The 19,505-nt window shown below is 40.4% G+C and overlaps 1 protein-coding gene across 1 annotated transcript in view; it reads left to right on the top strand.

Annotated features, from left to right (window-relative positions):
• Positions 1–3,478: 3,478 nt before the first annotated feature.
• TRMT10B (tRNA methyltransferase 10B) overlaps positions 3,479–19,505 on the top strand; it is a 627,227-nt gene continuing 611,200 nt past the window's right edge. The window contains exon 1 of the mRNA XM_044059498.1: positions 3,479–3,903. Within this exon, the coding sequence (XP_043915433.1) occupies positions 3,896–3,903 (8 nt within the window). The 5' untranslated portion in view covers positions 3,479–3,895. The remainder of the gene's footprint in view (positions 3,904–19,505) is intronic.

Raw genomic sequence — 19,505 nt, forward strand, 5'->3', positions numbered from 1 at the left:
CAGGGTGTTTGCATTGATGAAGTCCAGAAACCTCTGAGCAAGTGAATAATGGGTCAGAGAAGCCACCCATAAGTATGATGTTAGGCTGAATGTTATGGGATTACAGTAGATTTAGTTAGGAAGTGTGGTTTTACAGACTCATGTTAGGGGATCGTAGCTAGCAGGGATACAACAGGAGGCCGCACCTATGGTTAGTTGGGCATGGAGCAGTTCAAGGGAGTCATGTTGTTGGACCAGTCTAGCAGTGTACTTGTCCTTCTTAAACACTAAGACACCTCCTTGTTTTATCCTGAGCTGAGGGGGATTGAAATCTATGAAAGGCAATGTAGCCTTTGATAGCCAAGATGCTTTTCATGGTTCTGAACCATGTTTCTGTGACTGCACATATACGTCTGTGTTCTTCAAGGTATGGAGTGCTTCCATGGAGTGCACTTTTTTATTTAAGCTCCTAGTGTTGAGCAGTAGTACCCTTTAGGTAGTTGAGTTGTTTTTGTTATGTTGGAGGGTTTAACAACTTGGCACAGCCTGAAAAAGGCAGTATGGGAATAAAGTTTTTGCCAGTATCCGGAAGCCGAGTGGTGACAAGTGCAAACTATCTCTGGCAACGCATTGTGGTTTGTTGATCATGTCTTCCCAGGCTGACAGATATTTGATCCCCTTATTCTGATACCAGAAACTAAGCCAATTGTTGAAGTCAATAATTTTTTGCTGTTACTGTGGCATCATCACTGGAGAAGGTAGGATGCTATTCAAGGCTAGATTCATACCCACCTGGGGCATATATTCAGAGAGATGGCTACTGTGATTTTCAGAGCTATGTGTTGTATAAAAGTGCTGTCTTTTTTGTGTGTACAGGGTCACTGAAAGTTGCTTTTGTTTGGGTACATTACACAAGTACCTCCTCATATGTGGGTCTATGAGTTTGCTTCTTAATGTTGATAGTGAGTGTTTTGGATGCAACATTGACAACCTGGTTTATATTTTTCATGTATGTATGTATGTGAGAGCTTTGCCTCCAATTACAGTGTGTATCTACATCTCTCACATACTGTGTTTGTACGCTCTAAAATTACTTCACTGCCACAGGATGCCCATATCTACCAGGCCAGAAACAGAGGTGACAGGACAGGGAAGCACCTATCCATTATACCAGATCCTTAGCTTAACTCGCAACCTCTTAGTTCAAGAAATCTGGACAAAACCTAAAATAATTGGGAAGGGCAAAGGCCCAAAAAAATGGGACAGATTTTAAATACCGCTCTTGTAAACCTAAAAGGTTGCTAGAATGGCAGGATTGGCAAAATTGAAGTGTATTAACCCACCAGATGCGCAGTAGCAAGCCCCGCCCACACCCCACCTGCGAGCATTTTGACTGCACCACCCACCATTTGATTGAAAGATGCCACCATAACACAAGGTAATATATGCAAAACACAAGTTAATTGTGTGTTTGATGTGATCTGACAAGTTCTGATACCCTTGACAAGTGTAAGCATGGGTCTGGGAGATTAACCACTTACAGGTTACCCATGTCCATTAGAGAGAGAAGTGCCACTGGCGCAATGTTAAAGTAACATAGGAAAGGGGTGGGAAGGTTTAAAAAACAGCCAAGTAAAGGAATAAGTTTGTTGACTGAACTAATAAACAAACTACGGTACTTTTCCGTTATCAGGGCAACAGCTCTAACGCTCAATGATCACACAGCTGTCAGCCCTGAAGCAGTTGTTAAAGCAATGGTGTTTTTAGTATGTTTAGAAAATGCAATTTAGTTAAGCAGTTTGCCAAAAAGTCAGGAACATTTTTAACAATGAACGATGGCTGTATTATTGCTCAAATACAGAACTTTGACTGATCAGACTGCAAAGAATCCAAGACGATGACAGAGAAGGTATACAAATGAAATCATAGTATGCTGTGAGAAGAACTGCTTTATTAAAAAAGTTTATTAAAGGGCATGGCACAAAATGTGACAAAAAGTATGGTTAATGAGAACCAAAATGCTTCAGTAGCAGTCTGACTGCTGCCAATACTGGTTGAATTAAAGTATTCTCATGGAAGCTACTTCAGCTGATTGAAGTGCAGCAGAACTAATACACACAGTTTTCAATTTTAACCACAGTTGCTGCGGTCATATGCTGCTATTTTCCATTTGTTTACTGTGTAGGTAGGCTAGTCTAGGGAACCTTTTCTTCCATGACCAGGGCCAAACCAGTAACTTGTATAGTTTATACAACAGCCATGAATAAAATACACAGTAAGATTCCAGTTAAACTGTACACTACAAATAAGACTCTACTCACACACATTTTATTATTTTAATGGAAAGGGACTGATTGCTCGAATGTCATTATTAGCACGTGTTTCAGCTTATTAAATGCCCCGTTTTTAATTGTATGGATTTACCGTTACATTAGCATTGCGTGTCAATCACAGCACATTGCCGACGGCCGTTGTTAATCCCGCCCCTCCTGCATGTCAATCACGGCGGGCACGCCCATACCTGCACGAACTCGGTGGTGGGTTAATACACTTCAATTTCGCCGCAGGATGCATGCATTTTTTGAAGGATCTAAAGTCTGACCTAAGGTTACCACCTGTCCCACTTTGAGAGGGACAGTCCCTCTTTGGGCAGTTGTGTCCTGACAAAAAATATTAAAAAGGGCAAATGTCCTGAGATTGCAGGACATAATTATGTCCCATATTTTATGTAAAAGTTGCATAAAATAGTTATTTCTGTATTTAAAATACCCAAATGTTACAAGAAACATAATAAGCAACTAAACTGCTACAAGAATAAGCTTTTATTTACGAAAAAAAAGTTAAGTTCTATCCTTTGTACTGACCGTGGGTATGTGTCAGCCTGTAAAATCTGATGTGTCCCGGAAATGTCCCACTTTGGCCATTTGAAAAGGTGGCAACCCTAGTCTGACCTCAAATGTATGTTATTATTTAGACTTCAATCCTCGGTGATCCGTGAGAAAACTGTAAATTTTATGGGAAACAGACCAAATACAAGAGGCAGAAATCTGTACAGATGAGAGGTATGAAGGAGTATGGGAAAGTCACTTAAAGGTCTACCCGAGAGTGTTTAGTAGTATGCTCCAAGATGACCAGGTGCTGCCATCTGCGAAAACTAATAGCTACGAACTATGGAGAATGTTTTATATCCATAATTTTAAACTGAGGAGGTTTGTTTATACACTAGGGACGGTGCTTTCATATCAGAACTTCTACCGATACGTACTTTAGACTGCAAAGTGCAAAATCAGTAATCTGCTCAGTTATCACCTTATAAACACTGACAGGACTACATTTCACTGCGCAACGTATCTCTCAATTGCCCCCGATTTTGACTGCTCCATCCTTCCTAAAGCGGGTGTCACTTGGAAATGGCAGTGAATTACACTTAATAAATAATAATAATTACAGTTATAGACTTCTCGTACTTCAGAACATGTACGTTAATACATTTTCTCTCCGTGGTTTAATAAACTGACCCTGATTATTTCGGGATTTGTCCTTGTGCAGAATAGCTCTACGGAAACAAACTACTCTTTACCCTAACCAGTCTCGCTTGCTAATTGCATTAAGTGAGAAGCTATCGTCTTCCTTTCTTCATCAGTATCGCTTGCTAATTACACTGGCGATAAGCTATCTTCTCTCTTCCGACAAAATGTTTCTTTTTCTTTATTAATACATTCTAAAAATATTTCCAGTCGTCAATTTCCTAGCACTTACACCATTCTGGATGGTAAACCACAGCTCATACAAGCGTACTTAGATGGGAATTAACTATATGCTGCACTTCCGGCACACTTTGAATCCGGGATCCGCTGAAATCCGGAAACACAATATGCTCAATACTGTTGAACCTCAGTCACAGTGAAGTTGTCTCATGATTGGGTGAGTTGAATTATTCTACGGTGGAGTAGGTACTGAAGTCTTTCTTTAAACTGTGATGTGAAACGCGACACTAATGTGTTTCCCCATTAATTACACTGTACACTCATATTGTTCCACTTTTCAGTAACTACCTATACAAGATTGGGTTAGCGTTACTTAAAAACTTATTATTTTAAAATCAGCATTGCTGTCAAAAGACGTATATATATATATATATATATATATATATATATATATATTTAGTGCTGCTTAGAATGGTGTAGCACGTATGCATAATATGTTGTGTTTAGAGTTTACGATACCAATACTCATTTATTTCATGTATAGGTTCTGTCTTGTTATACAGTCACATGTAGCTGTAATGTTTTTGCTGTTAGTAAAAAGCTATCATGTTTTGCTTCTCTATGTAGCTATCTCAGTAAAGTTTTACTATAACCCCCATCCCCCAACTTTCTTTTGAGATCCATACTGAACTACTGTCACGTTTGACCGCCCTCTGAATTTTCTCTGGGCTGTGTAGTTCACCATCACTATTTGTGTCATATAAATGACCAACAGAGACATATTACTTTGCCAGCTGCATTACTGCTCTGCTAACCATTTTCAACAAGCACTAGCTCGGTAACCCAAGAAGAAGCGTTCAACAAATATCACTGAATTCTGGACGTGTAGTGGAAGTGTTAGCTGCTTGTCGGCACAGTCCTTTCTAAAACTGTTGGACAACGAGAACAAAATCTTTGAGCCTTAGGAGTGTAAATTGCTTTTGTTGACAATTTTCCTTTTAGTATACCCAGGCCAGTGTCACACACTTTCTAGCCTGATTTCAGGGGCTAGTATATGTGGAAAGTGGTGACCCAGGTCCAGAAGCCAGTCCAGCTGATGTGACTGAAAATGAAAGTTCTTTAACTGTTAATGATTATAGTGAACTACTAATCAGATAATTCATTCATCATGGATGTAGTAGAGCTGATGTTACATTTTGCCCAATTTACTAAGTTCTTCCAATAAGGAGAGGTAGCTGCAGTAAAATGTTGTCAAAATCTCATTCATTACTAGCTGTAATCTGTTTATGTTGTTTTATCTTGAGAAAATAGTCTTGTATATATTATGTCCAGTATATGCTCCTGGACAGTGTAAGAAAAAGATCTGTTTAGATTAGAAGTTTACTATGGCTAACACTTCAGATAAGTAAATGAGTGTAAGGATAAGTGGCTGTAAGAATTTAGAAATTCGTTCATAGGTATATACTAGACTAAAGCCCACTGGGGCCTATTTAAGCCTTACTTCTTCCTCTTTCGGCTTTTCCCGGTTAGGGGTCGCCACAGTGGATCACCTGTCCGCTCATGATTGGCAGTACAGTTTTACGGTGTCGAGTTGCCAGCCCGGTGCCCAACCTTCCACTGTCCAGGTTACAAATGATTATTTTAGGGTTGGGTTGGGTTCTGCTTCACATGGATGGGTAGCCTATCCCAGAGAATGGGGATTGTCTGAGATACATGCATGTTCCTCCACATATCCTAGCTAAATCACAAGTCAAGTTTAAATCCTTAGATCTAGTAGTTCTGGTGCTGTCCCTTTTGCAGATTTGCAAACGGGCCATCAGAGAAGGCTCCAAAGATGCCAGGTATAAATCTCATCTCAACAGTCTGTAGGAAGCAGAGTATAGAGATAGGGCTTCGAGGCGCTCTGTGTAGGACATCGTGTTTATACTCTGTATTCTTTTTGTGAGTAACCTCTGTGGACATTTCTGCTGTTGCACGTGCCTGGTCAGTTACATACGGAAGAGGGCATTAAATGTGACTGTGGCACGATGACTTCCCTGGACCTAGATGCCATCCCCATACGTATAAGCTGAGTGACATAGAATGATTTTCATACTGCCGTAGGTATATATTGGTTGAAAGCTAGGTTACTGTCTACTTGTGTCCCCAAATGCCTGACTACTACGTCTAAGTTTAGGTTTTTTTATCTATGAGGTAGTTTCCCTTTGTGGCCAACTTTCCAGAAAGTATTGCCATGCATTTCTTGACATTGGGCTTTAAACAGTGGCTTTGGCACCAGTCATTTGTTTGTGTTAGATCTTCCTGTAAGATGTTAGTATCTTGGGGGAGGGGGGGTTGTGATTGTTCCTAGCTTGCAAACTTGGTAAACCAGAGGCCCTTGGCATTGGCCTTGACTTTGAAAAATAGATTCCAAAGAGGAGCAGATTCCGCACAGGCCCCTGGGGGACTCCACTAGTGACCAACCTCTTGTGGAGGCGATCTATCCAACTTTGGCTCACAGACTGGAGCCAGGAAGTTAAGTGGCTATGCGATGAGTTACATAAGGGTTTATGCCTAATTCCAGGAGTTTGCTTAAAATGCCTGAATGGGGTATTGTATCAAATGCCTTAACTAGGTTAAGGTAGGAATTCTGCATAATTTTGTCCTCATCCATTGCCTTGATGACCTTCTCAAAGAAGTCTACCAGGTTGGGTAGACGCGACCATGACCTACCTTTGACAAAACCAAAATGAGTTGGTTCCAGTGTCTGAAGGTTTCCTAAGTCATTGTAAATCTTTTTCATGAAAGTTCTTTCCATGGCTTTGCATATGACACTAGTCAGATTAATATGTCTGTAGTTCCCAGGATCCATTGATGGTTCACGATTGGCAGAGGGATGACTGTTGTAGTCTTCCATTCGCATGGCATGAAGCCCCTACAGAAGCTGTGGTAGGATAGTGACTCCAGTGGCCCTGGTAGGTCACATTTCGGCTATTTAGGAGGCATCCTGGAATATTATCAGGCCCATGGAAGCTACAGATGTGGCTGAAGAGAGCACATCTAAGACCTGCTGCATAATAATGTGTGGGGGGGGTATATTAGATGGCATTTCCTGGGGATGAGGGGGTAAAGTTGGAGCTGAATTTGGCAGCCAGAAGATTTGCTATATCTCCAGATTCCATGAACATGGTTGCATTTACCAACAATTCAGCAAATGGTTGCATTTACCAACAATTCAGCACACTAAGTGCTGCCTTGAAAGTTTCATACATAGCTGAAAAAGGCCTTATGGCTGTTCTTTGCTTGGGATGCTTTCTTTACCTCAAAATATGATTTGTTGGACTTAATCAGTCCTCTTAGTTGTCTATTCAGTTTGATGAGAGAGTTTTTTGATAGTACACTTCTAATTTTAGATGTGACTTTTACACTTTGTTGAACAACCTTTTTAATTTTTTATTAAACCAGGGTGGTTGATTTTTTGAGTTAGTTTTGGGCTTACTTTTGGTAAGCACAGCAGCCTCTATGCAGTCATTGACATGGTTGCACAGATCGTCTGTAAAAAATTCTGCATAGGCTATCTGGGTTTGAAGTGGCTTGAAATGTTGACAGGTTATTACTTAAAAGATAGTTTGCCTTCGAGTAGTTTCTAACTGTTAACAGGGTTTGCTGCGTTTATGGAATTGATTCTTGTTTCAAAGGAGACTGCTTTATGGTTTGATCTTACTAGAGAAGAAATAACACTGGTGGAGGTGCAGCATTCTCCTATATTTATGAGTACCAGATGTAGTAGGCATATGCACTAACTGGTCGAGTGTGTTTACAAAGTCTAGGAATCTCTGAACCTGCACATTTGGGGTTCAGTAACATTTCCAGTTTATAGACTGATTATTAAAGTCCCCCATGAGCATGATATTTGGTTGAGTGGGGAACGTATCCAGTAGGTCTAAGTATGAGCTATGGATTTCATGAGACATAGAGGGTGACCTATAATTTGCTACAATATAGTATGAGACTTTGTCTATGGTAATCTGGATGTGGAGGAACTCCAGTGCGTCATCCTGTTTAATCAACCTAGAGGTATGCTTGTTATTGATGTAGATCGAGACACCTTCAAATTTAGTCCGGTTCTGTGCAATTGCTGATCTAAATGTGTGGAAGGCATAGAAGCCTTGCATTGTCGGGTTGCTCTATGTGGCTTTAAACCATGTGTTGGTAACTGCACATATGTCCACATTCTCCAAGGTGTGGAGAGCTTGGAGAGAGTGGACCTTCTTGTTTAGACTCCTGGCATTGAGCAGTAACACCTTTAGATTTTCTTAGGTAGATTTTGCTGTGTTGGAAGGTTTATCAATTTGACATTGTCTAAAAAAGTATCTGTGGGGGAGGGCAATGTTTAGCCAGGTACTTGAAAGCCTAGAAGTGTCAGGTGTAAACTATCCATGGCAAAGCAATATGGTTTGTTAACCATGTCCTCCTACCCTGACAAATGTTGTATTCCCCCCCTAGAATGACACCAGCAACTGAGCCAGTTATTAAAATCAATCTTTTCCTTGTATTGTGGTGTCATCCTTAGAGAAGGTAGAATGTTGCTCAATGCTAGGTACATAACAGCTTGTGGCACTCAGTCTGAGATCTCCATATTGTCTCTCTTCATTTAGTCTAGTGAGGTACACCCAGGTCATTTAACACCTACATGGATCATGACTGAATCGTACTGGTACTTGTTTTCCCAAAAGGAAATACTGCCAGCCCAGCTGTCTGGAATTTTGTAAATAATTCTGTCATTTGTGAATATTGATATGATTCATAAAGAAGTATGTCTAAAGGTATAAAGTACTGAGCTAAAATGTAGCTACATCATGCCCTGCTGGCTTAGAATAGAAATGTATATAAACTATTGTAGTTGTGTAAATGTATATGTTTTATCAGTAGAAACTAGAACTAGAGGGTTAACTTTTAAAACTTCAAGAAAATAGGTTGAAATTAAATTGTTTTATAATTGTGCTATAAAAGTCATCATTCAGTTTTAGTCAACAGCAGACACTGTCTAGAGCTAGAAGTTTTTTTGTGGTGTCTTGAAAGAGAAGTAATTACTAGGTTTAAGATGTAGAAGTGTTTTATTGTTTTACAACTTCCAGGATCTGCAAACATCTGAGAGGGATGCATTTTTCACGGGGATACACTAAAATTCTGTTAGTTTCTGACAAAGGGGGTTTAGCTTGGGAACTAAAAGTCAGGTGACAAAAAGTGATATCATCCAAGCTAACCCAGTAGTAGTATTTGATATTAATTTAATAACTCTCTCAGAGAGAAAGAGAGAGTGCGTTTTGTATTTTGTCTTTGACCTGAAAACATCCACTCATCACCACCTTCTGCACTTCTGCCTGCATATTGTTCTGTAAGTAAGTTTTTAGGGCCTAGTAACTCTTAGATTCAGATAGGAATATAGTAAAGTATAGCTTAGATGTTTTCTTTATTAATAATTTGAGACTGTCCTGCAATGTTGTTTGAAATATTTCCTGCGATTTTTGAACTCTGAAGTCACTGTGAATACATATTTAGTATTGTCTTGTTGTTTTATTATTATTATTAAATATATTTAAACCTATCTTTGTGGCTGATATTTGTGAGCATATTTAAGCCCTTAGGGTATGTGCATGTCTATATGGTGACACCGTACAGGCCACTGCTAAATAGCCTTGCTCTTGATCAGACTACCTTTTGGATTAGTAGTAACATTACACAGTAGGATTGGACACCTTTTGTTAAGGGCCTTAGAGTAGCTGATAAAGAGTTGGCTGGTGGCAGCTTGAGACTACCTTATAGTCTGGGCAGAAGGGGCATAGCTAGTAAACCTGTGCCAGCCTTTCCCAGGTATGTGTGTGTGTTTATAAATCAGATCTCAAAGTGTGTGTGTGTGTCAGCTACTTGGTCAGGGACACGAAGGAGTGATTGGACAGACAGTGTGCTGGAGGTTTTGGCTTGGCCACTCAGCTGTGATCTCAACCCTATAGCTCTGCCAGTGGAGAGTCTTATTGGGGATCTGGAGAAAAAGGGAGAAACCAGCCCCAGACTGACTGTTGATCTTTTTGTGTTCTTAAGGGAAATTGCACTTTACTGTGTGTGTACTTGTCATCCTCCCAGTCTGTACATTCCCCACTATTGCCATTAGTGAGGATTGAGGCTCCTTAATTACTGGGCCAGTATAGGGGTGTCACACTTGTAGTGCAGTGATATGTGTGCATATGTAATTTGACAGATTCTGACCCCAGATAAGCAACTGAACGTTACTTTCTCCTTCAGCCTGGTGAGTGGGGCATCAGTATGTTGTACAATGGGGTCCTCAATGACTACGGTCCTGGGTAGTGTATTGGGTTTCTGTATGGTCTTGGTGGTTGAGACTCCACTGGGTGTGGCTTTATGTGTAGTGTTAGGTGTTTTATTTTGAGCGCTTTTGAGTTTTCCGAGGATAATTTTTCAGTTAGAATGTGTGAGAGGTCTTTGGGGTTTGGGAAGGTTGCATTTAAGTGCCTCAACATAAGTAGGTGCATGTGTGGGGTGCATACAGTATGTTGTGGATGTAGCATGTGTGTTTCTCATAACCAGACTGTTATGAGTGTTTGTATGAGAAAGTTTTGTCTCCTAAGACATTGTGTATATACACCTCTTGCATACAGTATTTATTTCTTTGAGGATTAAATGGTTGTCGATGAATATTAGACAGTTGCTGCATTTGTCTCAATATACCCGTATCCACCAAACTGGCTGCAGAGAAATTGGGAATGTGCATATACATGATGTTAGGTCCTTTATTGAGTGAATTACAAGGGTGCAGTGTACAGGCAGTTAATAGTGGGTCAGACAGGACAGTTATTGGTAGTCTGTAGTGCATATTAATTCAGTTTTTTTTTTTACATGTCGCAGAAAAGAGAGGGAAACTTTGAAGGTCTCAAGATGCAAAGGGAATGAGAGGCATGATATGGAAAGAGTTAGACAGGTTGTAGAGTAGATTTGTAGGTAGCTAGTGTAGAATAAAACAGGTGATGTGCAATTAAAATGGGTCTTGGGTGCAGAAATGTAAAAGTTTAAGGGATTGCATGTGCTGGGAAGCAATGGTAGACATGTATATTTGTTTAGATGGTCTGTTAGTTTGTGTCTAAATTGACTGTAAATTGGGACAGCTACAAAAAGCAGAAGTTAGTGTGTGTCAGAATTTAGATGTCGTAATTGAGAAAGAAAGATTGGTTGTGAATTGGTTAGCAGCAGACCTGAGTGGAAGAGGACCATTGTTAGCTGTGGAGTAAGTTTAGTGAACTTCGCATAGCATCCACCAGAGAGCAGTTATGAAGCACCTGTTAGGGAGCATGTATCCACAACTGTATCCCAAGCAGAGTTCTGAAAACAAGGTTAAAACAAATGTTGCACTATCAGTTTCATCTGCTGAGGAAATAGTTCCTCCTATTAGTGTGTTATGCAGAACAAACCAGGCTCTTTTTGAATAAGAGAAGATAAGTGAACATTTTATTTGTTCTCTTGTTAACACAAGTGTTTATCCTTTGCCCCAGTAGCTGACAGCTTTGCAATAGGTTTACATTTTTTTCTTTTCCTAAGTGGTGAAATTTAAGGGGTGTTTCTTTGTTTTTAGTTCATCTTCTGCACTATTTGCTTACTTCAGGTGTGCTCTGTACTTCTGCCATGGTTGATGCTGGTTTCCAAGTTGCAGGCATCAAACATTACATCAGGTCGTATCTTTTGGCTAACTGAAGTATTTCACTTCTTTTGCTCACAAATGATCAAAGTTTATGTTGGGGAAACTTACAGTGAATGATCCTAGTGGGATCTTAAGAGATTGTTTTTACATAGTTTTCCTGATACATATGTATAGAATCCTCAGAGGAACAAAGTTCTTTATCAAAGCATATAGCCATCAGGCTCTTCATATCTAATCTGAGAAAAGCATTTTTAAGTGGGAAATTACTGTTATTGGAAAGTCTTTTTTGTGCCTCCAGATAAAATTATTAACATGGGAGGCATTCGACTTACTCACATTCCTGACTTTAATACACTGTAAGAAGACAGCAGGATTCACATGTGGTACTTTTCCACTGGTAATGTACATAATCCTCTGGATTCAAGAAAATCCGTGCAAGAATAAGATTATTCTTGCACAGAGTGGTTTGTGCCCGTTTAGCACAGCAGCACACCTTAAATATTCACAAAGGAACACTGCTGTACTTGCTATATGGACACGAACTGTGATCGAGTGCAGGGGAGTGTCCAAGCAGTGCATGGACACTGAACATGCCCCCTGCACTCAAAGTGCAGTACGGCACTTTCTAAGCCGAACTGGCATAATATTAGAGATTTGCTCTAATATTATGCCAGTATTTCAGTGTCCACGGACACTGAAATGAAATAATGATCATTTCAGTGTTTGCGGACACTGAAATAAACACAGGCAATAAGACAGCGATGCGGGGGAGGGTGTGACAGGTTCTGTGACACACACATCCTTCTTTGCTAAAGTGCCATATGACAGTTCTGCAACCTGCTAAACCAGGATATGTGTGCAAATGCACACATAACGGGGGATAAATCCCCCAAAGGTGACAAAACACACATATAGCCCTCACATACACAGAAAGTTGATAGAGAACAGGTCATGCATTAGCATGAATTACGCAAGGGTAGAAGTCTGAAAGCAAATGTATGCCAATATTCCCCTACAGTGCATGTTAACAAAGGCACAAATGATGGGGGGAATAAATAATAAATTAGGGACACACCTTGAAAATTGCCCTCACACACTTAGAAAGGTGATAGATAACAGGACTTGTATTAGCAGGAGTCCCTGAAAGACAGAAGCCTGAAAGACAAATGAATGCCATTAATTCATGATTACAGTCCTCAATGAGTTGTCAGAACACTACAAGACTCACTTATATAACCTAATAAAATAAAAATAATATAAAATTTTTTTTACAAGCCTAAGGAATATTTAAGCATAGCTAAGTGGGTGTGCATATTATGGCTGTCTGCCTAGCATAGCTTAAACATCCCCTAGGAGATAAATGCAAATATACAGGTGAAATTTCCAAGCTGAGATAGTTTAGTGGTTAGAGTCTTGGCGTTATATGCAGGCGTTCATGGTTTGAGTACTAAGATAGGCAACTTATTTTTCTATGGGAAAGTAGTGTTAAAATTATTTTTGTAAACTTAAATTATGTATCAACTGTTTTTTTTTTTTGTTAACTAGGGTAGTGTAGCAGGTCCAAAAGTGAGATGTCAGTCTAGAAAAGATGTGAAACCCCCATATAAACACAAGTGCCCCATACAGTATAGTCACACAAGAATAACCCACTTACAACTGCTTAAAAGTGCCTTAATCACTCTGTATCCACCAGACCTTGTTCTGCTGAGAAACAAAATAGTCAGCCGTGTTCTGCCCAGAAACAAAATAGTAAGCCGTGCCAAGTCTCAAACCTGGGATGCTGTGGTCTAGAATCACAGCAACATACCACTACACCATCTGAGCTGTGAAAATCTGCACTGCTTTAACAAACATGTCATGCATTCTGGTCATTTAACAGTAATGAAAAAAAATCAGTCCCAAGTCTCAAACCCATGACTCTGTACACTATAGTCAGAGCAAAGTACCACTACACCATCTGAGCTGTAGGAATTAATGTAAAACATATCCTGCAACAGAGGTATACAACATTAGGGAGAAAGCTCTGTGGAATCATTCATATGTTGTATGTAGACATATACACACACACGTGTGTGTGTGTATATATGTGTATATATATATATATATATATCTATGAAATAGTAGATAAATAATGTACATATAAATATGTAAAGGAAGGGAAATATATACATACATACATACCTATATACATAAATCTATGTACATAACGTAGTGGAGTCAGACCCCAGAACAATCCTTCTCAACCTCTTAGTCCAAGACCGCTGTACAAAGGCTGTAAAAAGGGGGGGAAATGGGCCAGATATAGGGACATATTTCAACTATCGCTGTTAGGAATGAAGACATTTTCTACAGCAAAAGGGTGCTTTTCAGTAGACAGTTACTGAAGGATATAAGGATGTTAACTGAAATGTTATGTCATTATTTACTGACATAAATCATTGGATCATCACAGTGATTTAAAATACAAATACAAATAAGTTGTGGAACAGAACAAAAGTATGGGCCAAACATCTGGACATTCTGTGAAAATCCTGGCAGTGGAGAGGTATGTTCAGAACCCCTTAGTGCAATGGATCTGGACCAAGCCTGACAAAGTGGGGGGACAAAGGCATGAAATTAGGGACATATTCAAAATACATGAGTAAATAAGTTGAGAAAGTTGTTGTAGTAACACTGTATGTCCTAACATATAGTGACTGAAATATCACAAGTCTGCGACTCCATTGCTTCTCATTAGTTAGTGACCTCAATCCCCACATCATCCCGCTGATGTGTCAGGAATACATAACAGTTATGGGGACTAGACCAATGATATCGGCCAGACAACAGGACATCCTACGAATGTGTGTACATAACACATTAGGGAAACTACACTCAGCTAACAAGCAACATCCAAACTACAATCAGACTGACATAACACTACTCAAATCCATCTCTGGGGCTGTACACATGCATTTGCAAATATAACAGGCACTACAGTGATGTAACACTAGTGGAAAACAGACACTGGTGTGAAATGCATGCCCATAACTAGTTGTTCCACAGTCACAGCGACATACCAGTAAGCAAAGTGAACACTATAGTATAATGACTGTGTGAGCAATAATATCCCGTTTACCACTTACACATTACCCCTACATATACTGCCTCAAGTCCCAGTGTAGTGGGCATCTTGAGGTGTTATGGGACATGTCACAATCTGCCCGTACAAACATATACAGGCGATAGGGAACCAGAAACTGGAGCAGCATGCACAGTCATATAGAAAGGGCCCATGACACTCATATTTAACCCCCCCCCCCACACACACACAGCCCAAATAACATGTACACACTACACTGCTACACAATCCTGACAGTCTGTTAATGGCCAGACATACACAGACTTCTCAAATGTACAGTTTCCCACGGAATGTATAGGCACAGGACTCGTATCTATGGCCGCTTCCTTCTTGCATGTCTGGGGGGGGGGGGTCTGTGACATCGCTGGGATGGTAGCAGGAATGAAGGCAGTAAATGATACTACATACCTCTGAACCTGTTAGTGCATGTTATCTGGACAAAGCCTGACATAATTGGGTGGCAGAGGCCCAAACACAGGGTATATTGGACATATATTGCTGTTATAAATTTAGACAGTTGCTGGTGTTACTGAGTTTGTTGTTACATATCTTTTCTGAGGGATATTATGTCAGTAACACCAATGGATGTTAGCATGTACTGACTGCATTCCCCAGAGTATCTGACTGATAAGCCAAGGATGACTGTGTGGGGAATAGACCAAACATGTAAGCCACACATCTGGACAGTGTCTAGGCCACTGGACAGTGTAGAGGTATGACCACAGTCACGTAACAGAATGGAAATCCCCTGACAGCTACCAAACATGTCACCCAGCACCTTATGAAGCACAGTAAGACCAACACGACACTCCCCCCACATCAGCTCTGGGCAATTACCCCATGTATATTCAAATACAGCATGCACTACAGGGATGGAACTGTAGTGAAAAGTAGATAGTGGTGCAAAAATGTCTACCCAAAACCATTTGCACCACAGTCTCAGCAACATACCAGTACCCAAAATTAACTCCAGAGTACAACGACTGTCTGAAAAAACATATCCTGATTGCCAGTCACACACTACACTGACATACACTGGCCAAAATCAGTGTACTGGGAATCCTGAGGTGTCATGGGACATTTTACAGTCTGCCCCTACAAGCATACAGACCTGATAGATCATTAGCAGCTTTAGCAGCATGCACAGTCAGATAGGTAAAGGATGTATGGCACTCACATCTGCTACTCTCCCTACCCAGCTCAACAAACATCTACACACAACACTGCTACACAATCCTGGCTGTCTGTTCCTAATGGCCAGACATACATAACTGTCATTTAGTAGAGATTTCCACAGAATTTCCAGGGTGTGGAACCATAATCCTGGTCACTGCCACATGCCATGGCCAGGAGTCTGCTAGGTCACTGGGATAACTGGAGTGCAGTCTGTAATTAATGATATACCATACCTCTGCACCTCGTAGTGCAGGACATCTGGACAATGCATGACGTACTTCGGGGACAGGGGGCCGGAAAGAGGGACATATCACACATAATGGTGCTACAAACTGAAACAGTAGCTAGTGTTACATGTGTTGTTGTAACATAACATCCCTGAAGGATATGATGTCTGCAACACCAATGGATGTCAACATTTAGTGACTACAGTCCTCACATTATCCTACTGACACCACAAAAAAAGACATTCGAGGAAATGACCAAACATAACAGACAAACCTCTGGCCACTCTGTGGACAATATGCCAGTTGAGAGGTATGTCAGAGGCATATCACTGTCAGATGTCAGGTGACTCAGTAAATGCATTTCCAAACGAACCCTGTCAATCTAGCAATCCTCCATGTGTATAACGGCACTAATGAAATACAGTCTGTACTGAAATCTGGACCTTTGTCTCCCATGTTGTTGGGCTGTCTCCACGTGTCCTTCCCTGTGAGGTATTCCCACCTACTGTCTGTGAAGCTGTAGCCCCCACACCTCCGTAATGTCCCCTGTACAGTCAAGGCCCACAGGAAGGACGTCCCATATGTTGGAACTAGCAGCAGTGTCCAGGCCCGCACCACAATAATATGTGGGCACCTACATAGCTGTATGGCCTCAGCAGAACCTGACAGGATGACATCAACCCCCTCAAGTTAGGCTGAACACCTGTGGTGGACAGCAGCAATACACAACTACCATCATAGGTGGAAATAATCGCAGGATGGGCCAAGAAAGAACAGCTGCCTCATTGGCAACCATGTCACCTTGTTCTGCACAAGCAAATAAGGTCACAGGTGATGTACACTAAAGCTGTCTTTGAGTGCAAACTGGATGCATCCACCAAGGCCAATCAGTAGGCCTTCCAGACATGTGTCCGCAATTCCAGAGGCACCACACATATTTGCTCTGTAGTGGTGGTCAATAACGCCACATACACATATGCCATAAGTATAGGCAACTGGCTGCAGACAGGTGAAGTGTAAACTTCACCCCCCCGTCCCCCCCATAGGTACACATGTGCATGTACAGCACCTGCCCCACCCTCCCCTCATGATCAGGAAGCAGGTCTGTAATGCCCTCATAAAGGCAACACATGGAGGTCTCCATAGGCTTGATACCATTCCTGGCTGCATCCTACATGAACACAGGCATGGGCTGTCAGACCCATTCTGCAGTATCGTCAACCAAAGCCTGAGCAGTGGTGTCATCCCAAGCCTGAGCAGTGGTGTCATCCCATCTGCAAAGAGGACAGACAGTTGATACAAAACAGGTTATGCATTAGCATGAATGTTCTAAAGGGTACACGTCTGAAACTGAAATGTATGCCATTATGTCATGACAGCAGTCCTCAATGACATGGCTGAAAACCTCAATACTCTCCGTTTATATAATATCATAATATTAATGTGCAGTAGGAGATGAATAAAAATATACATCTGAAATCCCCAAACCAAGGTAGTGTAGTGGTCAGAATCCCAGCTTGGCATGCAGGCGTACACGGTTTGAGTACTAAAAAAGGCCATCAAATTTTACAAGGGAAACCAGTGTTAAAAGTAATGTTTTCATATTAAAATATGTGGTAAGTTATTTTTGTCACCCAGGGTAGTGTAGCTGGTGTAAAATGGAAGTGTGAGTGCATATAACATGTGAAACCACCCATGTATACATCTATCCCATATAGTAAAGTTACACCTCTTGCTACTGTAATGGAGGCATATTTTATGTTATAACAGTTATATAAAGAAATGTATATCAAAATATAATATGATATAATAATATCATAAATATATATGTATATATATATATATATATATATATATATATAAAATATATATATATATATATATATATATATATATATATATATATATATATATATATATATATATATATATATATATATATATATATATATAAATAATCAGCCCTGCCAAGTCTCAAACAAAGGGCCATGTATACCATAGTCAGAACAATGTACCGCTACACCATTTGAGTTGTAAGGGGTGCTGATGCTTTTGCAAACATGTCATGCAGTAGAGTCATTCAACCTTAGGGAAAAGATTCTGTAGCATCAGTCAGGTTTTGTATTTATACATATCCACATGTATATATGTATTGAGATGCATATATATATATATATATATGAAAAATTATATACATAATATAAATAGAGATATGCACATAAAATATATACATATAAAAAGTAAAAAAATAATATATGCACTCATAACATGTAGTGGACTCATACCTCATAACCTATAAACCTCTTAGTGCAAGAAATCTGTCCAAAGGCTCTCCAGATGGAGGACAGTGGGTCCAAACTAGGGACATATTTTAAATATTGCTCTTATAAATGTAGACTGTTGCCAGAGTGACAGGGTTTGTTTCAACATACATGTTCGGAAGGATGTGAGTTCTGAAACTGAAATGTATGTCATCATTTACTGTCAGAAATCTGCAGAGCATCACAGTTATTTACCAGGAATATAATAATAATGAGTTTGTGGAACAGACCATAAATATGAGCAATAAATCTGGACATACTGCAGCAATCCAGACAGTCGAGAGGTAGGCCCAGAACCCCTTAGTGCAATGAATCTGGACATGCCTGACAAAGTGGGGGGAGAAAGGCATGCAAATGGGGACATATCTGTAATGCTGGAGTAGATAAGCTGACACAATTGCTGCAGTAACACTCTCATGTCTGTCCTAACATATATTGATTGAAATAGCACAAATCCAACACTCGCTTACTTCTCACTAGTTAGTGACTGAAATCCTCCCATCATCCCAATGATGTGTCAGAAATACACAACACTTATGGGGGCCAGGCAACAGCACATCCTTCAAATACCTGGACATAACATCACATTAGGGGGAACTACACTCAGCTGCTAAGCATGTCACCAAGCACTGTCCAAACTACAGTCAGACTGATCCAGTACTAACCCAAATCCGCTAGGGGAAATTACACATGAACTGGCAAATGTATAAGGCACTACAGAGATGTAAAAGCACTGAAAAACAGACACCAGTGTGAAAGTGCATATCCACAACCAATTCCACCACAGTCACAGTGACATACTGGTAAGCCATTGGAACAGTACAGTATAAGGACTGTGTGAACAAAAACATCTCGACATGTTTGCCACTCACACACTCCCCCTACATATACTGGCCCGATTCACAGTGTAGTATGATACCTGACTGTGGTATTGGACATGTCTCAGTCTGCATCTACAAACATATACAGCCGATAGACCACGAGAAACAGGAGCAGCATGCACAGGCAGATAAAAAGAAGCCACAACACATACATCCGTTGGAACAGTACAGTGTAAGGTCTGTGTGAACAAAAATATCTCAACATGTTTGCTACTCACACACTCCCCCTACATATACTGGCCCAATTCACAGTGTAGTATGTTACCTGACTGTGGTATTGGACATGTCTCAGTCTGCATCTACAAACATATACAGCCGATAGACCACGAGAAACAGGAGCAGCATGCACAGGCAGATAAAAAGAAGCCACAACACATACATCCACCCCCCCCTCCCTACACAG

Source organism: Protopterus annectens, chromosome 17.part0 (assembly GCF_019279795.1).
Source record: "Protopterus annectens isolate FY-2018-M chromosome 17.part0, PAN1.0, whole genome shotgun sequence".
NCBI classification, from domain to species: Eukaryota; Metazoa; Chordata; order Ceratodontiformes; family Protopteridae; genus Protopterus; species Protopterus annectens.